Genomic DNA, 18996 nt, shown 5'->3' on the forward strand with positions numbered 1-18996 from the left:
CACGGCGACACCACACTCCCCAGTGCTGAAGGGATGACGCGTTAACGGAAGTGGGAGCGCCGTGGCCGGAAGTGGCGAGTGCCATGGCGGGTGTCATGGCGGCAGCTTGCAGGGCTCGGCGCCGCTGAGGGCGGAGCGGGGCCGCCAGGGCGGCGGCGGCGGCCGGGGCGGTGCTGCAGCCCCCGGGAGCCGGGGGAGCGCCCGGGCTGCGGGAGGAGCGGCGCCGTGGCGGGGGAAGGCAGGGCCGGACCCGGCCTCTCCTCGGGCGCTCCCATCTCCTGTTTCCAGTGGGACCATCGCCCTGGTGAATTCCGAGGGAAGGAGCGGGACGACGGGTGGATGTCGCTTCTGCGGACTCGTTATCTAGAGAGTTCTTAAGTAAACGCTGAATGTTGTGAGTTCCCACGGGTAAAGGCGCCTTTGTTGTGCCCATAATGGATGAGGAGAGTCTGGAAGCGGCGATCCAGACCTACAATGCGCAGCTGGAGCAGGTGGAGCTGGCGCTGGGGGCCGGCCAGGACCCGTCGCAGCACTCGGACCTGGTGCAGCTGCAGGAGGATCTGAAGCAGCTGATAGAACTGACCGAGTCCAGCCTGGTGGCCGTGAAAAAGAGCAAACTCCTGGCCACTCTGGACACAGATGCCTCCTCCTCCTCCCCGGCGGGTCTCCCGGGGCAGGATCCCAACCTGGAGAGCTCTGCCCAGGATGAGGAATACGCTGCTTTTAAGGAAGCCATTGCTGGACTTGGAGCAGACGAGGAGCCTCCAGGGAATAACGACGAGATCTCGGAGAGAGGGGGAGAAACTGGTGATAAAAACGAATCCAAGTGCAGCGAAGAGGAGGAGGAGTCAGAGAGGGAGGAGGAGGAGGAGCTAAGTGGGATGAAGGTTAAAGCCCCCTACTACAGCTCCTGGGGGACCCTGGAGTACCACAATGCCATGATTGTGGGGACAGAGGAGCTGGAGGATGGCAGTGCAGGGGTCAGGGTGCTCTACCTGTACCCAACCCACAAGTCCCTGAAGCCCTGCCCGTTCTTCCTGGATGACAAGTGCAGATTTAAGGAGAACTGTCGGTAAAGAAAAGGGGGTGGGAGGGATGAATCTCCTCCTAAAGTGCCCTGTGTTGCTCTTTTTACCCAGTGAAATTGTGCCTTTATGTTTTTAAAACATACTGTGGTGAGCAGTGGCATCAGTTGGGCTGTTTTCTTTTAGCTGATGCAGAGTTGAAATGGAAAATCCCATGGGAAAGCTGCAGAGATATTGCATGATTGAGTGGGTAAATTAATAGATTGTAAGTATTTTAAATAAAACACCCAAGTGTGTGGTTAGTGCACACATTCCAGTTGCACAGGGAGGTTGTAGAGGCTTCATTTTTGGGAATCCTCACCAGGGAGGGCCTGGAGAAGCCTGAGGGGATGGTGAAGATGGATGGGCTGGAGCCCTACCTGTCTCTGATCCTCTTCAGGATCTCCAAGGACATGAACTTTTTTACTGGATGTGTCACTAGCAAGGAAGTTTAATTCTCCAGGGTGGGATGCTTGCTTTGTTACATGGCATAAATGACATGTTTGAAGTGAAACACGAACAACTTGTGGAATTGCAAGAACACGTGGTCAAACCTCCCCAGTGCTCCGGGGGAGGTTCATCACTGGGACATTTCCTTTAGAGAGGGAAGAGATTTTTATTTAAAGATTCCTGTTCCTCCTTCCCTGCAGGTTTTCCCATGGCCAGGTGGTGTCTGTGGAGGAGCTCCAGCCGTTCCAGGAGCCCGACCTGAGCTCGCTGGGGGTGGGCTCAGCCTGCCTGGCAAAGCACAGTGATGGGATATGGTACCCAGCCAAAATCACTGGTGAGGGGGGTGAGGGGGCTGCCCTGCAGCTCTGGGGAGGGTGGAGGCTGATGGTTACCTGGATATAAAACTTGGCTGTTGTGGTTAGCAACAGAAAAATGTTAAACTATGTGGCTGCAGCTCTGAACTGAAAATCTTGATGTAGCTGAGACACCAGTCTGAGTGGTATCAGACTTGGGAAAGAGAGTGTAGGACGAAAAGGAGACATAAAGGGCAGGAATGTGGAAAGGAGATTAGTGCAAGGTCATTAACTGCTCTGAAAGGGAAGAGGCAGGTCCTGCAGGAATTTGCATGCATATTAGGTGAGAATTGCAATAATCTGCTCTTGTTTAAACAAAAACCAGAGGAGCTGGCCCTGCCCAGCAGCTTCCCTGTGTCCTGGGAAGAGGGAGGGCTTATTCCCTCTTTCCATCTTTCTTTTAACTATTATTAATTCAGAAGGGAGCAAGTCTAACTTCTCTTTAATTCCATTTCTCAACAGCTCATCTCTCTTCATTTATAGAAATAAACTTTTAGGTATCAACACAGTCATTGTGGAAGTGGCTTTTCATTGCAGTGAGTGCTTTTCCCTCCCAGACAGAAATGAAAAGCACAATTTATGCCCAGAATTTTTAAAAACATGTTCCTTGGGCCTTCCCCTGCTCCCGTGTCGTTCTGCTGGAGCTGAGTCTGGCTGAGCCCCCTCTGTGCTGGGGACTGATGGAGCTCCTGTCCTTGCTGTTGCTTCTGCAGACGTGGACAGTGGCTACTACACTGTGAAGTTTGACTCCCTGCTGCTCAAGGAGGCTGTGCTGGAAGGGGACAGTGTCATTCCCCCACTGAGAAGTGAAGACACTGCCCAGTCTGATGAGTCTGACGAGGACAGTGTTGATGATTCTGGTTATGCCAAAGGTAAGAGAGAGAGGAGGGCATGAGCAAAAGCTTCTTGTGATCTTGGTCTACCTTTCTCTGGGACTGGATGACTGTCCTGGAGCTCTCACTGTGAGTGTCTCACCTCTGATGAAAGAGCAGTTTGTCTCCTTATGTGTTCCTGAAAGCTAGAGAACAATAATTAGCTGTTATGGTACAACTGCCAACTAAAATCTTTGCATTATGCAAATCACTGGGCTAATGAAGGCTGGAGGTTTCCATGGGAACTTCCACAAGGGTGTGATGTTTCAGAGTTCCAACCTCAGAGCCTGTTTCTTATGTGGCTGCCTGAGTTGAGCCAATAAGTGAATCAGGAGATTCCCTCATCCCTGGGGTCTCTGTGCAGCTTCGTGATCCAGGAGTGTGAGATCCCAGTAACTGAGTGTTGGGTCCTTCCAAATGACTTCTTGGAGGTTACACAGGCACGGCAGTGTCACAGAGACAGAGTCATGTCCTAGAGCTCTTAACATTTAACCTAACAGAGGTTACTGGATCCTGATAACACAGAATTAACACTGTGACTTAGAGGAGCCTCGGACCAGAGGCAGGAGGCAGGAGCTGAAGGCACAGGATAAGTAATATGTGCCACTGTGCTAGATTTTACTCTGATGTGTGTCACCATCCTGGAAGGATGGAAAGGAAGCATAAAACTCTTGGGTGACTGTGCCTGGATCTGGGAGGTGGTATGTGCATTAAATTGAGATCTCTCATTTCAGTCACTCCCTGTGCAGTGTTCATGGAAGGTGACAACTCAGTAGGAACTAAGTAGGGCTGGAGGAATGGCCAAGTGATTTTAGGATGGGAGAAGTGAATTGTACTGCCCCATGAGGGGGTTTCATGCCATGTGAGTGCCCCCCATGAGGGTTTTGCAGAGCAGCTTTGTTCCTGTGTTTCACTGGTTTTCTCTCCTGTGCCACAGTGATAGATTCAGGAGTTCCAGAGAACGGGGAATGGACTCCTGCATGCAGCTCCTCTTTCGGCGGCTGGGAAGCCCATACTCGTGGCATTGGCTCCAAACTGCTTGTTCAGATGGGATACGAGTTTGGAAAAGGTAAGGGGAGGAGGTGGTCCTGGGGGTGTTAAGGAAAAAAACAAGATTTTGGATAAAGCCAGAACTTTGCTGAAGGGCCCGTCGGCCGAGGCTCAAGCGATGTGATAGATCACAGGTGTTAGAGGGAAGAGGGATGACTTATTTCATAGAAGTACAGGCATGTGGGGCACCAAGCCCTGTATGGTAATGGCAAACATTGGAGGCATTTGGAACCTCGGTCAAGTTCATGATCAAAGCCGTGAGAACTGCTGTGTGAGCGTCAAGAGCCTGTAGGTGGAAGGGAGCTGATCTGCAAAGCTTCTGATGTCTGTGTTAACACATCTGGCTCTGGACACAAACTTCAAAGCCTGCTGAACTCGCTGCTCCCCACCCAAATTGCATCGAGCCTTGGAGGCTCTGGGAGGGTGGCCCTGCTCCCTGTGTGTCTCCGGTTCTCTCAGAGGAACCAAACCAGTTTAAGTAGAACTTGGCTGGAGAAGCTGAGAATGTGAGGCTGAACCCGGTTTCACAGAAACCGGCCCGGCGGATGGCCCCGGGCTTGGAATCACAAATCTCCTGCTGTGAAAGGCTCCAGGCCTGGCCTTTACTGCTACTCCCCTTGCTTGGACAGTAGTTACAACTTTTGGTACCTCAAAAGCCTGTTTGTTTGTTCTAAGCTTGTGACTTTGTCAACGTGAGCCCGTGGTGGGAGGTGACTCGGAGAGGGGATGTCCCTCACTTGCCGTAATCACTTGGTGTCTCTCCTCAGGGTTGGGGAAGAATTCTCAGGGCAGAGTGGAGCCAGTGCAGGCTGTGGTGCTTCCTCGAGGGAAGTCCCTGGACCAGTGTGCTGAGGTGCTTCAGAAGAAGAAGCAGGGGAAGCTGGACCCAGGCAAATCGAGGAAATGCCGAGCAAAGGGAAACAGCTCCGGACAGTCTGGCGGCCGGAAGCCCCCACGGAACGTGTTTGACTTTTTGAACGAGAAGCTGCGTGGGAAGAGTGCTGGGGACAAGGCTGGAGGGATGGCACTGCCCCAGAGGAACAGCAAGGAGATCTACCACGCCAGCAAGAGCACCAGGAAAGCCCTGAGTGTCCACCTCTTCCAGACCGCGGAGAAGATTGAACAAACGCTGAGGGATATCAGGGGAATCCAGCAGGCCCTGGAACGCAACACTGGGCGGTAGGAAAACGTTCCCTTTGGGACCGAGTTCTTGGTGCTTCTGGGAAGGGGTGGGCTTGAAATGGGGTGTGGGAGGAACAAGTGAAACATGTGGATGAGACCTAAGGGGAAGTGGAGAAGAGAGTTCAGTGTGTGCTTCAGACCATCTTGGGCACTGGCAGATGTGTCTGCGGTCCTTTGGCTGGAATTCAGGCTGTGGGAAAGAGAGGAGCTCTCTGAGGGAAGGTGTTGGAGTCCTTTCTTTCTCGTGCCCACCACTGCAATGTTGCTGTTGAGCATCCCAGGAGGACATTTTCTAGCCCAAATTGTGCTAAACATCATGTTCTTCTTTGGCTTTCAGCGAGTCCATTGTGCTAATCCTACAGGAAAGGGCAAACCCTCCTGGGATGAGGACAAGCCTTTGATGTTGCTATGCAGGATGACATTGCCACCGTGCTTTTTGCTTTCAGGCACAGCGTTGCTGCAGCCAAGCTGGAGGAGAAGCTGGCAAATGCTCACAAGCGGCTGGGGCAGCTGCAGGCCCAGGAAGCCAGGCTGCAGCGGGAGCAGAAGACAGCAGACACCCACAAGAAGATGACTGAGTTCTAGGTGCTGAGGAAGGCATTGGACTGCAGGGATTGTCCTTCTAGTGCTCCTGGCTTCAGAGCCTGGGTGAGCTGTCCTGCTCCTCTGGGCCTCAGGCTGCCCAGCTGGAAACTGGGCAGAAAAGGAGCAGTTTCTGGATGCTTCTGAGCTCTGCTGGGACTGGGGGGGAGCACACATCTGTCCAGCCCCAAAAGCATTCCCTGAGCTGGGTCTTGGGTGAGGACTGGCTACACAAAATATGATTCTCTGCTCTCTTGCACACTTTTTTCCTTCAGTTTTCCCTGTGGTAGCACCTCCATCCAGAGTCTGTGGCTGCTCAGGTGATAACACTGCTGGCTGCAAAGCAGCTGAGGGGGCTTGGACAGCCCCACATCCTGCCATCAGCTGTGGCTTCTGTCTGCAGTCACCCCAACAAGCACAGGTGCAGGCAGGGTCCCGAGCACGGCCTGGCAAAGCAGAAAAGGCTCGTGCTGGGAGAAAACATCAAAGGCAAAGTGCTTCAGCTGCTCTCTGCCTTCTGGTTTTTACTATGGGATTTATCTGAGGACCCCATTTTTTGAGGGAGCAGTTCTTTGTAGCTGTAGTGTAAGGAATAGACAGAAAACTGGCAGCTCAGAGGTGGGAACTAGCAGCCTCAAGGATCAGATTTCAGCAGTTTGACTGTAAGAGTATCCCAGGACATGCTGTAGCCCGACTCATTTGGCTTGGCATGGAAGGCTGTGTGGTTCCACAAGTGGAGTGCCAACACTGGGGGAATAAACCAGCAGTGTAATGGGATTCCCAAACCCTAGGAACAACTCCACAGGGAGCCTTGTGATTTTTGCCACCATTAGTTGGGTTTTCTGTCCAAAGTGGCTCACTGAACACAGGTCCTTTTACTAAAAAACCTCAGGACCCAGATCCAGGTTGGACTGGGCCCCGGATGAGCACAAAGAGCAGAATCTGTACGTGCCCAGCATGCAGCCCTCCAGTGGGAGAGCTTGGGGCTGGGCTGGGAGCAGGCCAGGCAAGCCAAGTGCCCTTCCCTGCACCATGGAGAGTCTTTGGACAGGAAGGATGTTCTCTCCCCTCTGTTACACTCTGTGTTGGCAGCCAATCCTTGCCCCAGAGGAGATGGTGGTTTCATCAGACTGTTTCTGGTGGGATTTGTGCATTGTAAAGGCTTTTTTTTAAAAAAATTATTTGCAATTCATGCCAGTATCTTAAGGACACAGTTTTTTCTTAGTTTGAGAAACTGATTTCCTTTTATTCTCTGAGTCACTTTTCTCATGAAAAGGTTTGCTCCTTTAGTACCCCCTTTTTTTATCTGTGCCTAAGAAGCCTGTAAAGCTGTCAGCCTGGGCAGGGCTGTGCCTGCTTGCGGGGCCAGGCTGCCAAACTAACCAGAAGATCTGAGGCTGAAGAAGATACGATCAGAGCTGTTCAAGTCATGAGGGATTTCACATTGCTGCAGACACACCTCCGAAAACACAGCGAGGCAGCAAAACCAAACAAGATCTTCAGGAAACCTGTGGGAGGGGGTCTCTGCTCCTGAAGAGCACCTGGATCATGCTGTGGATGTGGAACTGGCAGGGGCTGCCTTGGGCACTTCAGCATCCATCAGTTCCTAATGGAATTGGCTGTACTATCCTCATTGTTCTGAATTTGGGTTCTCCACGCACGGGGCTCAGTTCTAGGGTTTAACAGTGGCCGCTCAGAGCCCTTCCCTCACGAATGACTGTTTGTTTCCCACACTTGAGCGTCGAGTGGTGACAAGGACTGATGTGCCCAGCCTAGCATGGGTGCTCACTCAAGTGGCCCGTGACTGGGGAGCTGAGCTGGGCAGAGAAATTTTTGGGGTTTCTTTTGTGCTCTGAGACTGTTTAACATCATCTTTTTAGGAACTGGGTGTATTAGCCCCGTGTCTCAGCTCAGTGGTGTTGTGCCCTTCCTTGGGATTTCCACAGCCTGCCTTGTCAGACTCCCGGTGGCTGCCACCTCCCACCCAACACATCCACATCCCTGATGAATAAAGTTGGTGTTTATTTTCTCCTCTCTCCATGTAAGGCATTGCTCATTTGCAAGGTAATGATGTTCTGGGGCGCCCCATTCTTTCCTTATATTCCCCTGAGCACCCAGACGGGCCGGGCGGGGAGCAGAGCGCGGCAGAGGGTGCTGGTGTGTGCCGGGAGCCTGCGAGCACAGACCCAGCCTACCCTGGGGTGAAGCCACCACCTCCGAGGCCAGGAAGCTGTGGTGTGTGTGCTCCGTGTGTGCTCACAGCCGGCTGCTCCTCACGGAGCTCGGGAGTGGGAGAGCTCAGCGTGTTTGAAATGCGCAGGAACCCCTAATTGGGATTAACTCGGCGGGATAAAAGAAATTAAATTCTCCAAGCTGGCTGGCAAAGAGGAGAGCATGACTGGATCCCTGTACTCGGCCGTCCTCTGAGTTCTTGCAAAGTAAGTGGTGTTGGCTTTCCAGTCTCGGGAGTCTGCAGCTAAATGGGGAGAGGGGAATACTTTAAGACCCTACGAAAGTATATAGAAGTCACAGCGTTGTTGCAGGTGCTGTTGCAGCTGGCTAGACTGGACAGGCAGGATTCCTGCTCTGCTCTGGGGAAGCACCAGCTGCGTTAAACCTTGAGAGTTGGGCTGGAAGTTGCGTGCCACTCCTGGAGGCTGTGTGCTGCTCCTGGAGGCTGTGTGCTGCTCCTGGAGGATGTGTCCCACTCCGTGCTTTGTGCACTGCTGCTGGGCTTCAAAGGGAGGAAAAGGTGCTGGAGATGGGCAGCGCTGCTGGGATGTCGTGGCTGGAGGCTGAGTGGGAGCCGATTGGTTTTGGGATGAATGAGTTGAGTTTAGAGGTGTGGGTTGTTGTGGGTTTTTTTTCAATAGGAAAATTTCCAGTTGTGTTGTGGGGAGGGGGACTGGAGTTTTGCTTGTGTTGAGCTGTGGGTGAGGAGGCTTGACAGTGTGGTCACTGAAACACTGTCCTCTGTAAACCTGAGGTTATTCACAACTACAGAACGTGTGGCAAGAAAACCACTGCGGTAGGCAGGTGGTTCTCAAAAAGACACGTATCACCTTAATACATCCTGTAGTTTGGAATCTGGCTTCCAATAACAGCATATCCGAGCTCTCCACTGGTGTCCTCCTGTGGCTCAGCTCTGCAGAAAATCTCTCCAGCAGGATTTTGCCTTAAAAGAGCATTTCTCTGCCCGAGTGAGTGAGTGTCCCGCAATCAGGGAAGGGCAGGAAGAAAGAAACGCACTGAAACTGTGTCAGCCTGGAGAAAAGCCCCACGCTGTGGGCGAGTGATCACTTAGCTGGAGGTTTTAAAGTTGTATCTTCTCAAACGCCACTCCAGCACGTGAGCAGCCATCAGAACTGCAGCTGGAAGTGTGCATCCAAGTTTGGGGACATTTGGGTTTGGAATTTAGAAATATAGTTCGTCCTTTCTAAATAAAATGCTTCCAGAGACGTTTGACCATGAAATCTCTCCATCCCACTGCAGAGATGAGTGAAGTGGGTGAGATCTCGTGCCTGCTCCGTGTCAGAAATTGTCTTAAAAATCACTAATTGCACCCCACGGTCTAGGGCAGATTCAGCGTTGTGACTAACTGTAACAGGGCTTTCATTTTTCATAATTAAAAAGAAAAAAACCCATCTACTTCTGCTTCTTGGGCCTTTTTTGCAGCACAACTCCCCAGGGTACCCGAGAGGAGTTTGCTGCAGCCGTGTGCACAGTTGCTGATTGAAATCAGCTCAGAATGTTCCCCCTGGTTTCTTGCAAAAACAGGCTTTGAGTAGCTTCACAGACTTTCTGCTCATCACCCTGCACTGAAAACTGTGTGGTTTTATCTGGGGAGATGAATCAGAGGTCGGGCAGAATCAGCAGCAGCACTGAGTTTTGCAGCGAAGTTGATCTTGTTTTCATGAAACTCAGCTGAGGAACTCGCGCTTTTTGTAGGAGTCACAAAAAAACTCCCACGTCCTGGAGTTAACAAACCATCTGCCCTTTACAGTGCCTGTGCTGGGGTGTCACGGAGGGGAGTTATCCCTCCTGGGCCGTGGGTGTGTGTCGCACGTACGCAACGGCCGTGGCCGCCCTTCCCTTCAAAGCCATCCGGGCTTGCGGAGCCAGCACGTTGTGAAACCTCAGTCTGCTGAGTCTCCTGCCCCAGGGAACAGCCCCAGGACTGGGAGATCGATAACTTTATTGGCAGGAAATTCAGGTGTAGGTTTCGGAAGGTCTGGTTGAGACTTTGCCTTGCAAACCTGCTCGGTCCTGCCCGAGCGGCTTCAGTCAGGCACTGAGTTTTGCTTGCAAATACGTAGTTTTGGGAGGCCCAACGAGTTGTCCAAAGTGGCTTTTCCCAGTGACTGCTGAGCCTGCAATAGGCAGTTTCACTGGTCAGAAATCCGGGAGCAACCACCCACCTGCACAACCGAGTAGGTCAGAAGAATTTCTCTGTATTCATTTCCACTCAGGAAGCCTGTCCCTTCTTCAATCTTAAAAATTCAGGGATGGAAAATCCCCCCGCTGTGGGATAAGCTGCCCCATGTGTGCCTGCCTCAGCATGCTGAAAGCTCCCACCTCGATTCCAACTGACAGTTCCCAACTGTCGTTCCTCGTTAGAACTTTGTCTGCTGAACCCCAGACCCTGCTCGGCTCTGCCCTGAGCACGGCCGCTCCTGCAGCCTGTGATCCCATCACTCTAATGAGCTGAGCGAGTCCAGTGAGGAGCTCCAGGCTCTGTCTAACACGACAGCCCTGTTGCAGGTAATCCATGTAATTAATGTATGCTCAGACAGAAAAGCTGTGTTGTCTAATTAAAACGTCGTTGGAGAGGGAACAGCCTTCCCTTCCCAGCTCTGATCTAAGCCAGTCTGTCCAGCCTGGTTAGTCCCTAAAAACTCTCTGTCTCACTTTCTACCTTGAACTAATTGGTCTCCAGGGTTCAGGCTTCAGTCAGGGCAGTTTCCAAAGGCATGGGAAGTTCTCAGATGAAAGGGTGCTCTCGGATAGAAGGGTGCTGCGAGCGGGCAGAGACCTGCCAGTTATAGGGGTAAAGATGTTCCAAAGATGCTGCAGTGTGACATGGAGGTCAGGGCAGTGGGGACAGTGGGCACAGACTGCCCTGCTCACCGTGGAGCTGCTGTAGCTCCTGATATTCACATGAGGCAGGATGGCTTCTCACCAGAGCTCGTCCGGTCTTTGTCATCCGGATGGTGATATGTCAGAGGGTGAGTAAGAGGCGCTCGGTGTGCCCTGCAGGATCTCTGGGTGCCCAGCCGTGCTGGTGGAAGCTGTCCTGCTCAGCTCTGCCCGGGGACTCTGCTGGCCCCGTCTGGATCAGCTTCCGTGGCTTCTTAGAGCCAGGATTTACTCCCGGGCTGGGAACTGCCTCCGCCTCCTTTCGGCGTTTCCCGGGTGCGGGTCACAGGTCAGCCTTTTTTGGAGCGCAGGGTGCACAGAGCTGAGCTCTGCAGAGCCGGGAGCCGCAGCCGCCGTCGACGCTGGGGCAGGTGAAGCGGTGTCAGCTTTTGCTTCGGGTTTGCAGCGCTCTGACGGCTGAGCAGGGACGGGGATGGTGGGACGGGGGTCACCAAGAGCCTCCTGGGAATGATCCTGACAGGCTGGGGAACATCTGCACTTTGTGTCGGGCTTCCCTGCACCTCGTGCAACACTTGCTCTAGCCCTGCCACTGCTGCGGTTTACAGGGGAGGACTCTTCCCTTGAGGAAGGTGCAGGAACAAGGGCTGGATTTGCGCAAAGCATGGCTTCAGGCAGAGGGAAGTGGTGGAAAGGTTGGGCGTTGTCTGCTCCCATGTCACAGCAGAGAGCAGCTGCAGACCTGGGGCTGTGGTGGCGGAGGAGAGGTGGGGTCTGTGTGAGACCTGCTGCAGTCAGAGGGTGTCCCGTGGTGTGAGGAGGGAGAGGAAGGACAGATGGCTGTGAGGCTGAAGCTCTCCCCCTTTCTGGGAAGCTGAATCATCTGCCTGTCCTGTCTGGCCTCCCCTATGCTCAGGAGTGGTGTCACCTCCATCCCACAGCCCAGGCGGTGTCCTGGTGTCCCCAGAAAGCGCCCTGTCACTTTCTGAGTGACTCCAGAGGTTTTCTGGGGTCCCTGGCAATCTTCTTTTCAGCATCTCAGTGGCAACTTGGGAGCTTGAATCTCATCAGGTTTGCTGGGTTGGTTTTTTCAAAAGGAACCAGAAGTTTTCCTGGGAGGTGGCAGAGCGCCTGCTGCTGGGTGTCCACACTGGGTGGGGCACTGGAGTCATCCTGGTCACCCTGGGGAGGGCAACCACTGGCCAGAAAATGGGACTCCCAGTGCATGTCCCCCTCCAGAGGGGCCTCTCAAGTCATGGAGCACCATTTCGTGATGTGGTGAGCCCAGCAGTGCCTGGCTGCACCCCAGCTCATGTTCTCTCTCCCCAGAGCTCAGCCCCACAGTGCTGTTGGAAGCGGATCCCCCATGGCTGCAGCCGGTGGCGAGGGGCCGGTGGGGACCCCGCTCCTGCCGACCGGTGCTGCCCTGGCCCTGCTCGGTGGCCTGGTCTACCTGGGTGCCCTGTGCGCTGCCTGCAGACGGTACGTGCTGCCTGCAGCCCCTCTGCTTTCCCTCCTGGCACTGGGATGGGGATGGGGGCCCCTCAGTGGCATTTGGTGGCCACACAGGGAAACCCTGCATGTGCCCATCCTGAGCTGGGACCACTGGGATCTGCTTCTCTGCTCGCCTCAAACCCCAGTGCCCTGTACCCCAGTGCCCAGGGACACCCTCTACACCCAAAAGTCTCACAGGAGCAACCCAGAGAGGGCTGAGCTGTGAGCAGGATGGGCAGGGTGGGTGATGCCAGGGGCAATGCCAAGGGTGGTGCCAGTGGTGCCCGGCACAGCTCAGTTGCAGGATGCAACTGAGACCTCCCCAGCCAGCACAGACCCTGCTGCAGGGCTGGGGAAGGAGCAGTGAGATGTGGGTTTGGGGGATGCCAGGTTGGGGTCCTGGGGCACCTGCTTGGCCGCCCACCTCAAGCTCAGCTCCACTTCTCCCCACAGCAAGGGCAGGAAGAAGGTTGCTCCGGATGGGGTGAAACTGGTGGATGAGGTAAGCACATGTTGGGGGGCAGGATCAGCCCCAGGGGTGAGCTCTGGGGCCCCCAGCTCCCAGACACGAAGCTGAGAGTGTGTGTTCCCCCATTGCAGGCCCTGCTCCGGCAGACACAGCTGCGGTCACTCAGCAAGTCAGACACGAAGCTGCATGAGCTGTACCGGCTGAAGGCCAGAGACAGCGGTGAGTGGCCATGGAGCCGGGGGAGCCAAGGGGCTGGTGGCCCTTGGCAAGTGCCTGCGGTCCCCACGCTGCCTGGGGAGCACACCACGACATGGGAGCACACCACGACATGCACACCCATGCTGCGGTGTCAGCGTGGTGCTGTCACAGGGGTTGGTGCTGCTGCCTCCCCCATGTTCACTTGTCTTCTCTCCTCTCCTCTCCCGCAGCCCAGCGCCCGGCCAGCCTGGATCTCCCCTGTCCTGCAGCCCCCGGAGCTGAGTCCCTGTCCAGCTCTGGCCTCCTGCACCGCGAGCTGCCCCGGATCCCTGTCCCTGAGCCCCCAGCCACCTCCCCGGCCCCCGACCAGACCTACTCCAACCTGCTCTTCACCCCACTACGGAAACCAGCAGCAGACACCGTCTATGAGTCCCTGGCAGTGGGGGTGGAGGATGACCTGATGTCCCTCGCACTCGCTGGCACCCAGGTGTCCCCCCCGCGGGTGGGACACGGGGCGGCCGATTACGCCTGTGTCCATAAGGTGAAGAAGGCGGCGCCTGTGGAGGTGCAGGATGGGGCCATGGCGGGACCCTCTGGAGCACAGCAATGCTGGGATGGCACAGGCAATGCCCCCCGGGCCAAGGTACGATTCTGGGGGGCATCAGGGATGGGGTACAGAGCAGGTCGTATAACTCCCTGCCTCCCTGTAGCGCCTGTGTTTGGAGCAGGGTATAAATTAGGCTACTGCATTTTCACTGGGGGTTTTTTGGGGAGCAGAATGAAACCAAAACCTCAAGGGGCGGGCGATGCCCACAATGCTGCTCTCTATGCCCCACAGAAGGCTCCCTGGGGTGCACAAAAAGTAGGATCCCCAACAGTTAATCCATTGCCAGGATCCTCTTGGGGGGCTGTGAGAATCTGGGGGGGTCACAGGCACAGGGATACCCTACAGTGGGCAGGGATCGCCCCCAAACCCCCACCCAAAAAAGTTCCTTTTGCAGCTGGAAGAGATGTACTCGACAGTGTGCAAAGCCACCAAGAAGAAATCCCAGGTCCCTGCATCGACCCTGAGGGCCTCAAGGGAGGCAGGTTCTGGGTGGCCGCCCCCCTGCCAGCAGGAGGGTGCCCCAGCTGGGTGCTGGACCCCGTCAGCCCAAGGCTCCCCAGACCCCTGCTATGAATCCATCAATGACAGAGCCTGGACTGCTCAGGGCCGTGGCCCCGACCCCGACTACGAGGCTGTGGACATTAACTGGAAGAAGGCAGCGAAACGGGACAAGCTGGGGAAGACCTGTGTCCCTGAGAACCTGTACGAGAGCGTTGGGGACATTTGGGCAGGGGAACCCCGGAGAGCCTCCACCCGGACGACAGCCAATGGGCTGGAGGTGTACATCACCAACCTATAGCCCCCCAGGAGCAGGATCAGTGCCACAGTGGGGTCCCACCATGGCTGGACACTGTCAGTGCCCACGGACAGGCACCTGCAGCCCTGGGGCATCCCTGCACATGCTCTCTGTATATATTTCTGTTACTTTTCTTTAAGTGTCTTTATCCCATCCCATCCCAGCTGGTGCCAGTAGGTTGATGGTGGGATGCCTCAGGATGGGCAGTTTGGGGGTGCTGGGTGCTGTGTGGGACCCCAATGGGATGGGGCTGGTGGTACCACCAAGACGAGAACAGGGTGGGGACCAGTCATGTTTTGGGGCAGGGGGTGGCAGGACTGTGGTCAGCCCTGTCAGGGGCTGCAGCATCAGACCCTCATCAGAGGTTTTATGCCATGAGTGAGGGTCTCTGTCCTCCTCCCGCTGCCTGGGGGAGAGCAGGGCCCCCTCCAGCCCTCAGGAAGCCCTAAGTGACTTTGCTCCCATCATGGAATGTCCCTTGTTATGGGGAGATGGAGTCATCCCTGTGCTTTTATGGAATCATAGAATATCCTGAATTGGAAAGGACCCACAAGGGATCATTGAGTCCAACTCCTGGCACTGCACAAGAGAACCCAGAAATCCCACCTTGTGGATTGTGGACTGTGGCAGTGTGAACTGTGGGCTCTGCTCCATCCTCCATCTCCCACTCCCACCCTTTCAGACCCACGCAAGGGTGTCTTCGTGGGCAGCCATCACCCGAACACCATTAAAAGGTTGAGAGGGTGTTAACACTCCTAAACTGGATCTAAATCTGTGATTCTGGGGGCTGGTGCTGCTGCAGCAGCAACGCAGCGATGCTGGTGCTGGGAAAGCCCCTTTGGGCACAGTGTGACTGTGAGTGCACCCGCCCTGCATGGATGGTTTGGCACCTCTGAAATGGGGACATGCAACCACCAAGAGCTGCCAAAATGGGACGGCCTTTGCCAGAGCAGGGACTTGCTCAGGAGTTTTGCACAGGGTTTGGGTAGGAACCAGGGCGTATTTGCACAGCACTTGCTGCCCGCTCACCTCCCCATCGCCCCCGTGGGTCCTGCAGCCTCAGCGTGCCAAAAATTGAGTGCTTGGGAGAGTTGGACGTGCACCTGGACCCTCAGACCCGACGGCTTAAACTTTCCTCCTCTTCTCCCCACTGGGAATTGGGCATCCCTGCCCCAAGGGATGCCCAGTGTCCTCCAGGCAATGCCACGATGGTGGCCCGGGTGTAGCCCACCTGGCAAGGGGCTACCTAACGTGGTGGCATAGTGACCTGGTGCTCGCTGGAGCCGGGTGGAACCTGCAGCCCCTGTGTCGTGCCATGCTGTGCAGCAGGAAGCCACACGCCTTCCTTCAGCAGCTTTGCCCCCACACCGCGGCAGGTGAAGAGATTAAAACCGAAAACGCGGCGCTCAGCAAACCCCGCCGCAGGCGTTAGAGCCGGAGGCACCCCAGCCTTCGTCAGCCCCGCGCTCGACGCCAAACCACAGCGCCCGCTCGAGAGCTGCTCCCATCCCCCTGCCAGATAAGGGCCCCGATAGAACTCGGCTGGTGCCGGGGCTGCCGCGCTCTTCCTGCTGCCAGCTCTGCAACGGCGCCTGGGCTCCCCCCGCGCTGCCCCCGCCGCATCCTTCCCCTGCTCCCCTTCTCCGTCATCCCACCCCACAGGGCCGGGTCCCTCCTGCGCCACCTGAACCCCCTGGGAGCTGGTTTGGGCTGCGTGGCCCCACACAGGAGCATCACCCCCGAGTGGGATCAGAGCGGCTTCACTCTGGGGCAAAGTGGGCGCTGTGCTGCCCCAGGGGCCGGCGTGTGGGTACCTCTGTGCCACCTCCATGGGGAAAGGAAGGCTTGGCACGGCACCTGGGGAGGGAAAGCTCCTCTTCTGGCAGAACTGAGGTGGCCAATGCGTCTTCCCAACCTGCCCCAGCAGCAGGAGGAGCAGCCCACTGTGCAGAGCTGCCTGCTTGCACATAATTCCTGTGGGACTTGGGAGAGCCAGACTCAAATAAAAGAACAACTGCCCAGTCCTCAGGGCGATGGAAAATGTTCCTGGAGCCCTGCAGGCTCGAAATCTGGGAAGTGAATGAAGAATCTACCCCGAAACGTCGCTTGGAGTCTCGGGATCTGGTCGGGAAGGTTGAGGTCAGAGCGAGGGGAACGCGTAGGGCTGGGAGCACCCCTCCTCGGGCCCGGGGACTGACCTGAACGGGGCTCTGTCACGCTGCGAGGGGATGGTGCTGCGAGGGGATGGTGCTGCAAGGGACAGTGCTGAACGGTGCTGTTCCCACAAGAGGGAGCGAGCAGGAGCCCAGCGCACGCCGTACGGTGCAGAACGGGGCTGCCGTGTAGTCCTGCACTCTGTAGGACGTTGCGCGGTGCTGCAAGATGCGGTACACACCGCACGGTGTGGCACCGCACGGTGCTGTACCGGGCGCCGTGCGGGGCTCTGTACCGTAAGTATCCACATCCCGTATGTCCCTGCACCCCGCAGGGCTCGGTGGCCGCTCGGCGGCACACGGCTCTGCACCCAAACCAGCTCCACACCTGAGCAGCTCCGCACCCTGCCCAGCCCCACATTCCTGCAGCTCAGTCCCTCACCCCGGCAGCCCTGCACCCCCCAGCAGGCAGCCAGGGGAGATGGGAACTGTGGGCACTACCCCAGCTCCCTCTGCAAGACCACCTGGGAGAGAGTCATCACAGCCCAGCCCAGAGCCAACCCGGCCCTGGCAAGGACGTCCAGGTACCACAGGGGCGCCTCCCAGGAATGCCAGTGCCCGGAAGGTGATTCTTGAGGGTGTCCTGTGCAGGGGCCATGGGTTGGACTCAATGATCTTTTAGTGTCCCTTCCAACTCAGGAGATCCTATGGCTCTAGGGTTCTATTTTGGGATGGCACCTTGCCGACGCCCCCTCACCGCCCGGGCCGGGGGTCGGGCTGGTGGCACCGGGACCCCGTGCAAGGGCGGGCGATGCCCGTGGAGTTGCACAACACCGAACGGAGCTGTCGGAGCCGCCAGCTCAGCGCTTCAGCCGCCGTTAACCATTAAACCAGAGCAGGGGCGGTGGCGGAGCCTCCCCCGGGCCCCCCGGGCTCCTCCAGGGCCGCGCTAAAGGGGGCTGCGGGGCCGGACCCACCCCAGGGATGGGGATGAAGGCTGCTGCGCTTCTCCTCCCGTTCTCCCTGGGCAGGTTTGGGGCCCCGCGGGCGTCCCGGTTCCCGGGGGACGCTGCTGGTCCCTCCCTTCCATGTAGGAGGACTCTGCGGGCGGCAGTCCCGGAGTGACACCCGGGCTCTTGGCCGGGCCCGTGGGGGCTTTACCGGTTTGCTGCTCTATTTCACATTTAGGAAAGCACCTGGACATGGCGCAGGGTGGAAGCGGCACCTCCAGCTACCCCGCTCCCTTCCCAACAGAGCAGGGAATAAGGAGTAGCCAAAGCACCCCTGGAAGCAAGCTGGGAACATCGCCTTCCCGGGCAGGGCATCCCCGGGATGCCGCCCCAGCACCCCCAAAGTCCCCGAGCCGCGGGAATCAGCCGTGTGGGTCAGCCCAGGGCTGCTGGGGGACAGGCAGGGAGACGGGGGGGGAACAGGCGGGGGCCACCGTCCGGGACAGACACACGGACTCTGTCCCGGCCTCCAGAATGCGGGTTGGTCAATCCAGCAGCAGCAGGACCTGGTGGCCCCTCGCCGGCCCTCCCGGCCCCGGGGGAGTCGGGGCAGGTGAGGAAGAGCATGGATGGGAGGCAGCTCGGGCTTCCCAAGCACCCTGCAACCCCAATGGCCGGTACACTACAAGTACCCGATGCACCCCACACACCCAGGGCACCCCAGAATCCAGTGCACCCAGGGCATTCCATGCACCCCACGTACCCCCTGCACTACAGGTACTCCATGCACCCCACATACCCTGGGCACCCCAGTACCCCCTGCGCCCCCTGTACACTACACAACCCACACACCCAGGGCACCCCACATGCCCAGGACACCCCATGCACTCTATGAACCCCATGTACTCCGGTACCCCAAGCACCCCCAGTATCCCAAGCACCCCGGGCACGCCACACCCAGCCCTGCCTTTCTGGGTGGGTTTGGGCAGCGATTCTTCGTGGTGGGCAGGACTGACCCAAATCGATTGGGATTGGGGACCGCCCTCCCACCCCAAAGACGCAGACCACACCTCCTTCCCAGCACAAAGACACTGTAACTTTTGGGGGAGCCCTATGGCCAACTTCCAGTGGGTCTAAAACTTCGGAGGGAACTTTGGGGGGGCCCTATAATTTTTGGGGGAGTATCACTTTGTGGGGAGCCCCGCAACTTTTGGAGAACCCCTCCAACTCATCGGCAGCCCTATAATTGGGGGGGGGGCATAACCTTTGGGGGAGAAACTCCCCAAGTTTGAACGCTGGAAAACTTCACCCCGGGAAGTCTGAAGGAGCTGCCGGGAGTTTGGGAGGGGGGCGTTTTTTTATGGGGGCGCCCCGAATTCCTCGCCGTAACAACAAAATCGGAGAGACTTTCGAGCGGGGGGGGTTCCTCCGCAACTTTTTGGGGTGCGCCGCGACTTTGGCGGGAAAGCGCGGGGTGGCTTCACAGCGGCCCCAGGCGTGCCGGGACGGGTCCCAGGGGTGCCGGGACGTGGGGGGGACACGGAGTGACGTTGGTTTGAGCTGGCGGGTGGGATAGGGGGGGTTTGGCGTATTTTTGGGGGGTCCCGCGGGCAGCGCCCGGCGGGAGGGCGGGGCGCGCGAACATGGCCGCGGCCGGCGGGGGCGTGGCCGAGGCGCGGAGG

The 18996-nt window shown here is 56.9% G+C and overlaps 2 protein-coding genes across 2 annotated transcripts; both read left to right on the top strand.

Annotated features, from left to right (window-relative positions):
- Positions 1-173: 173 nt before the first annotated feature.
- On the top strand, positions 174-7587 carry ZGPAT (zinc finger CCCH-type and G-patch domain containing). The gene is made up of 6 exons (XM_027697430.1): positions 174-1072; positions 1715-1848; positions 2581-2739; positions 3677-3808; positions 4557-4968; positions 5418-7587. Exons 1-6 carry the CDS (start codon positions 435-437, stop codon positions 5554-5556), a joined length of 1614 nt encoding a protein of 537 aa, XP_027553231.1. The 5' UTR covers positions 174-434; the 3' UTR covers positions 5557-7587.
- A 4426-nt stretch (positions 7588-12013) lies between these two features.
- LIME1 (Lck interacting transmembrane adaptor 1) lies at positions 12014-14663 on the top strand. Its single transcript, XM_027697514.1, has 5 exons — positions 12014-12129; positions 12595-12643; positions 12742-12829; positions 13039-13451; positions 13810-14663. The coding sequence occupies exons 1-5, from the start codon at positions 12014-12016 to the stop codon at positions 14212-14214; spliced, it is 1071 nt and encodes a 356-aa protein (XP_027553315.1). The 3' UTR covers positions 14215-14663.
- The last annotated feature ends 4333 nt before the right edge of the window (positions 14664-18996 follow it).

Source organism: Neopelma chrysocephalum, unplaced genomic scaffold (genome assembly GCF_003984885.1).
Source record: "Neopelma chrysocephalum unplaced genomic scaffold, ASM398488v2 Primary Assembly neopelma1_119, whole genome shotgun sequence".
NCBI lineage: Eukaryota > Metazoa > Chordata > Aves > Passeriformes > Pipridae > Neopelma > Neopelma chrysocephalum.

Excerpts from the sequence above, each read along its gene's own strand:
- LIME1 (XM_027697514.1), top strand. The coding sequence starts at position 12,014 with ATGGCTGCAGCCGGTGGCGAGGGGCCGGTGGGGACCCCGCTCCTGCCG. Across the intron at positions 12,644-12,741 it reads GGGTGAAACTGGTGGATGAG|GCCCTGCTCCGGCAGACACA; the intron begins GTAAGCACATGT and ends CCCCCATTGCAG. Across the intron at positions 12,830-13,038 it reads GCTGAAGGCCAGAGACAGCG|CCCAGCGCCCGGCCAGCCTG; the intron begins GTGAGTGGCCAT and ends CCTCTCCCGCAG.
- ZGPAT (XM_027697430.1), top strand. The coding sequence starts at position 435 with ATGGATGAGGAGAGTCTGGAAGCGGCGATCCAGACCTACAATGCGCAG. Across the intron at positions 2,740-3,676 it reads TGATTCTGGTTATGCCAAAG|TGATAGATTCAGGAGTTCCA; the intron begins GTAAGAGAGAGA and ends CCTGTGCCACAG. Across the intron at positions 3,809-4,556 it reads GGGATACGAGTTTGGAAAAG|GGTTGGGGAAGAATTCTCAG; the intron begins GTAAGGGGAGGA and ends GTCTCTCCTCAG.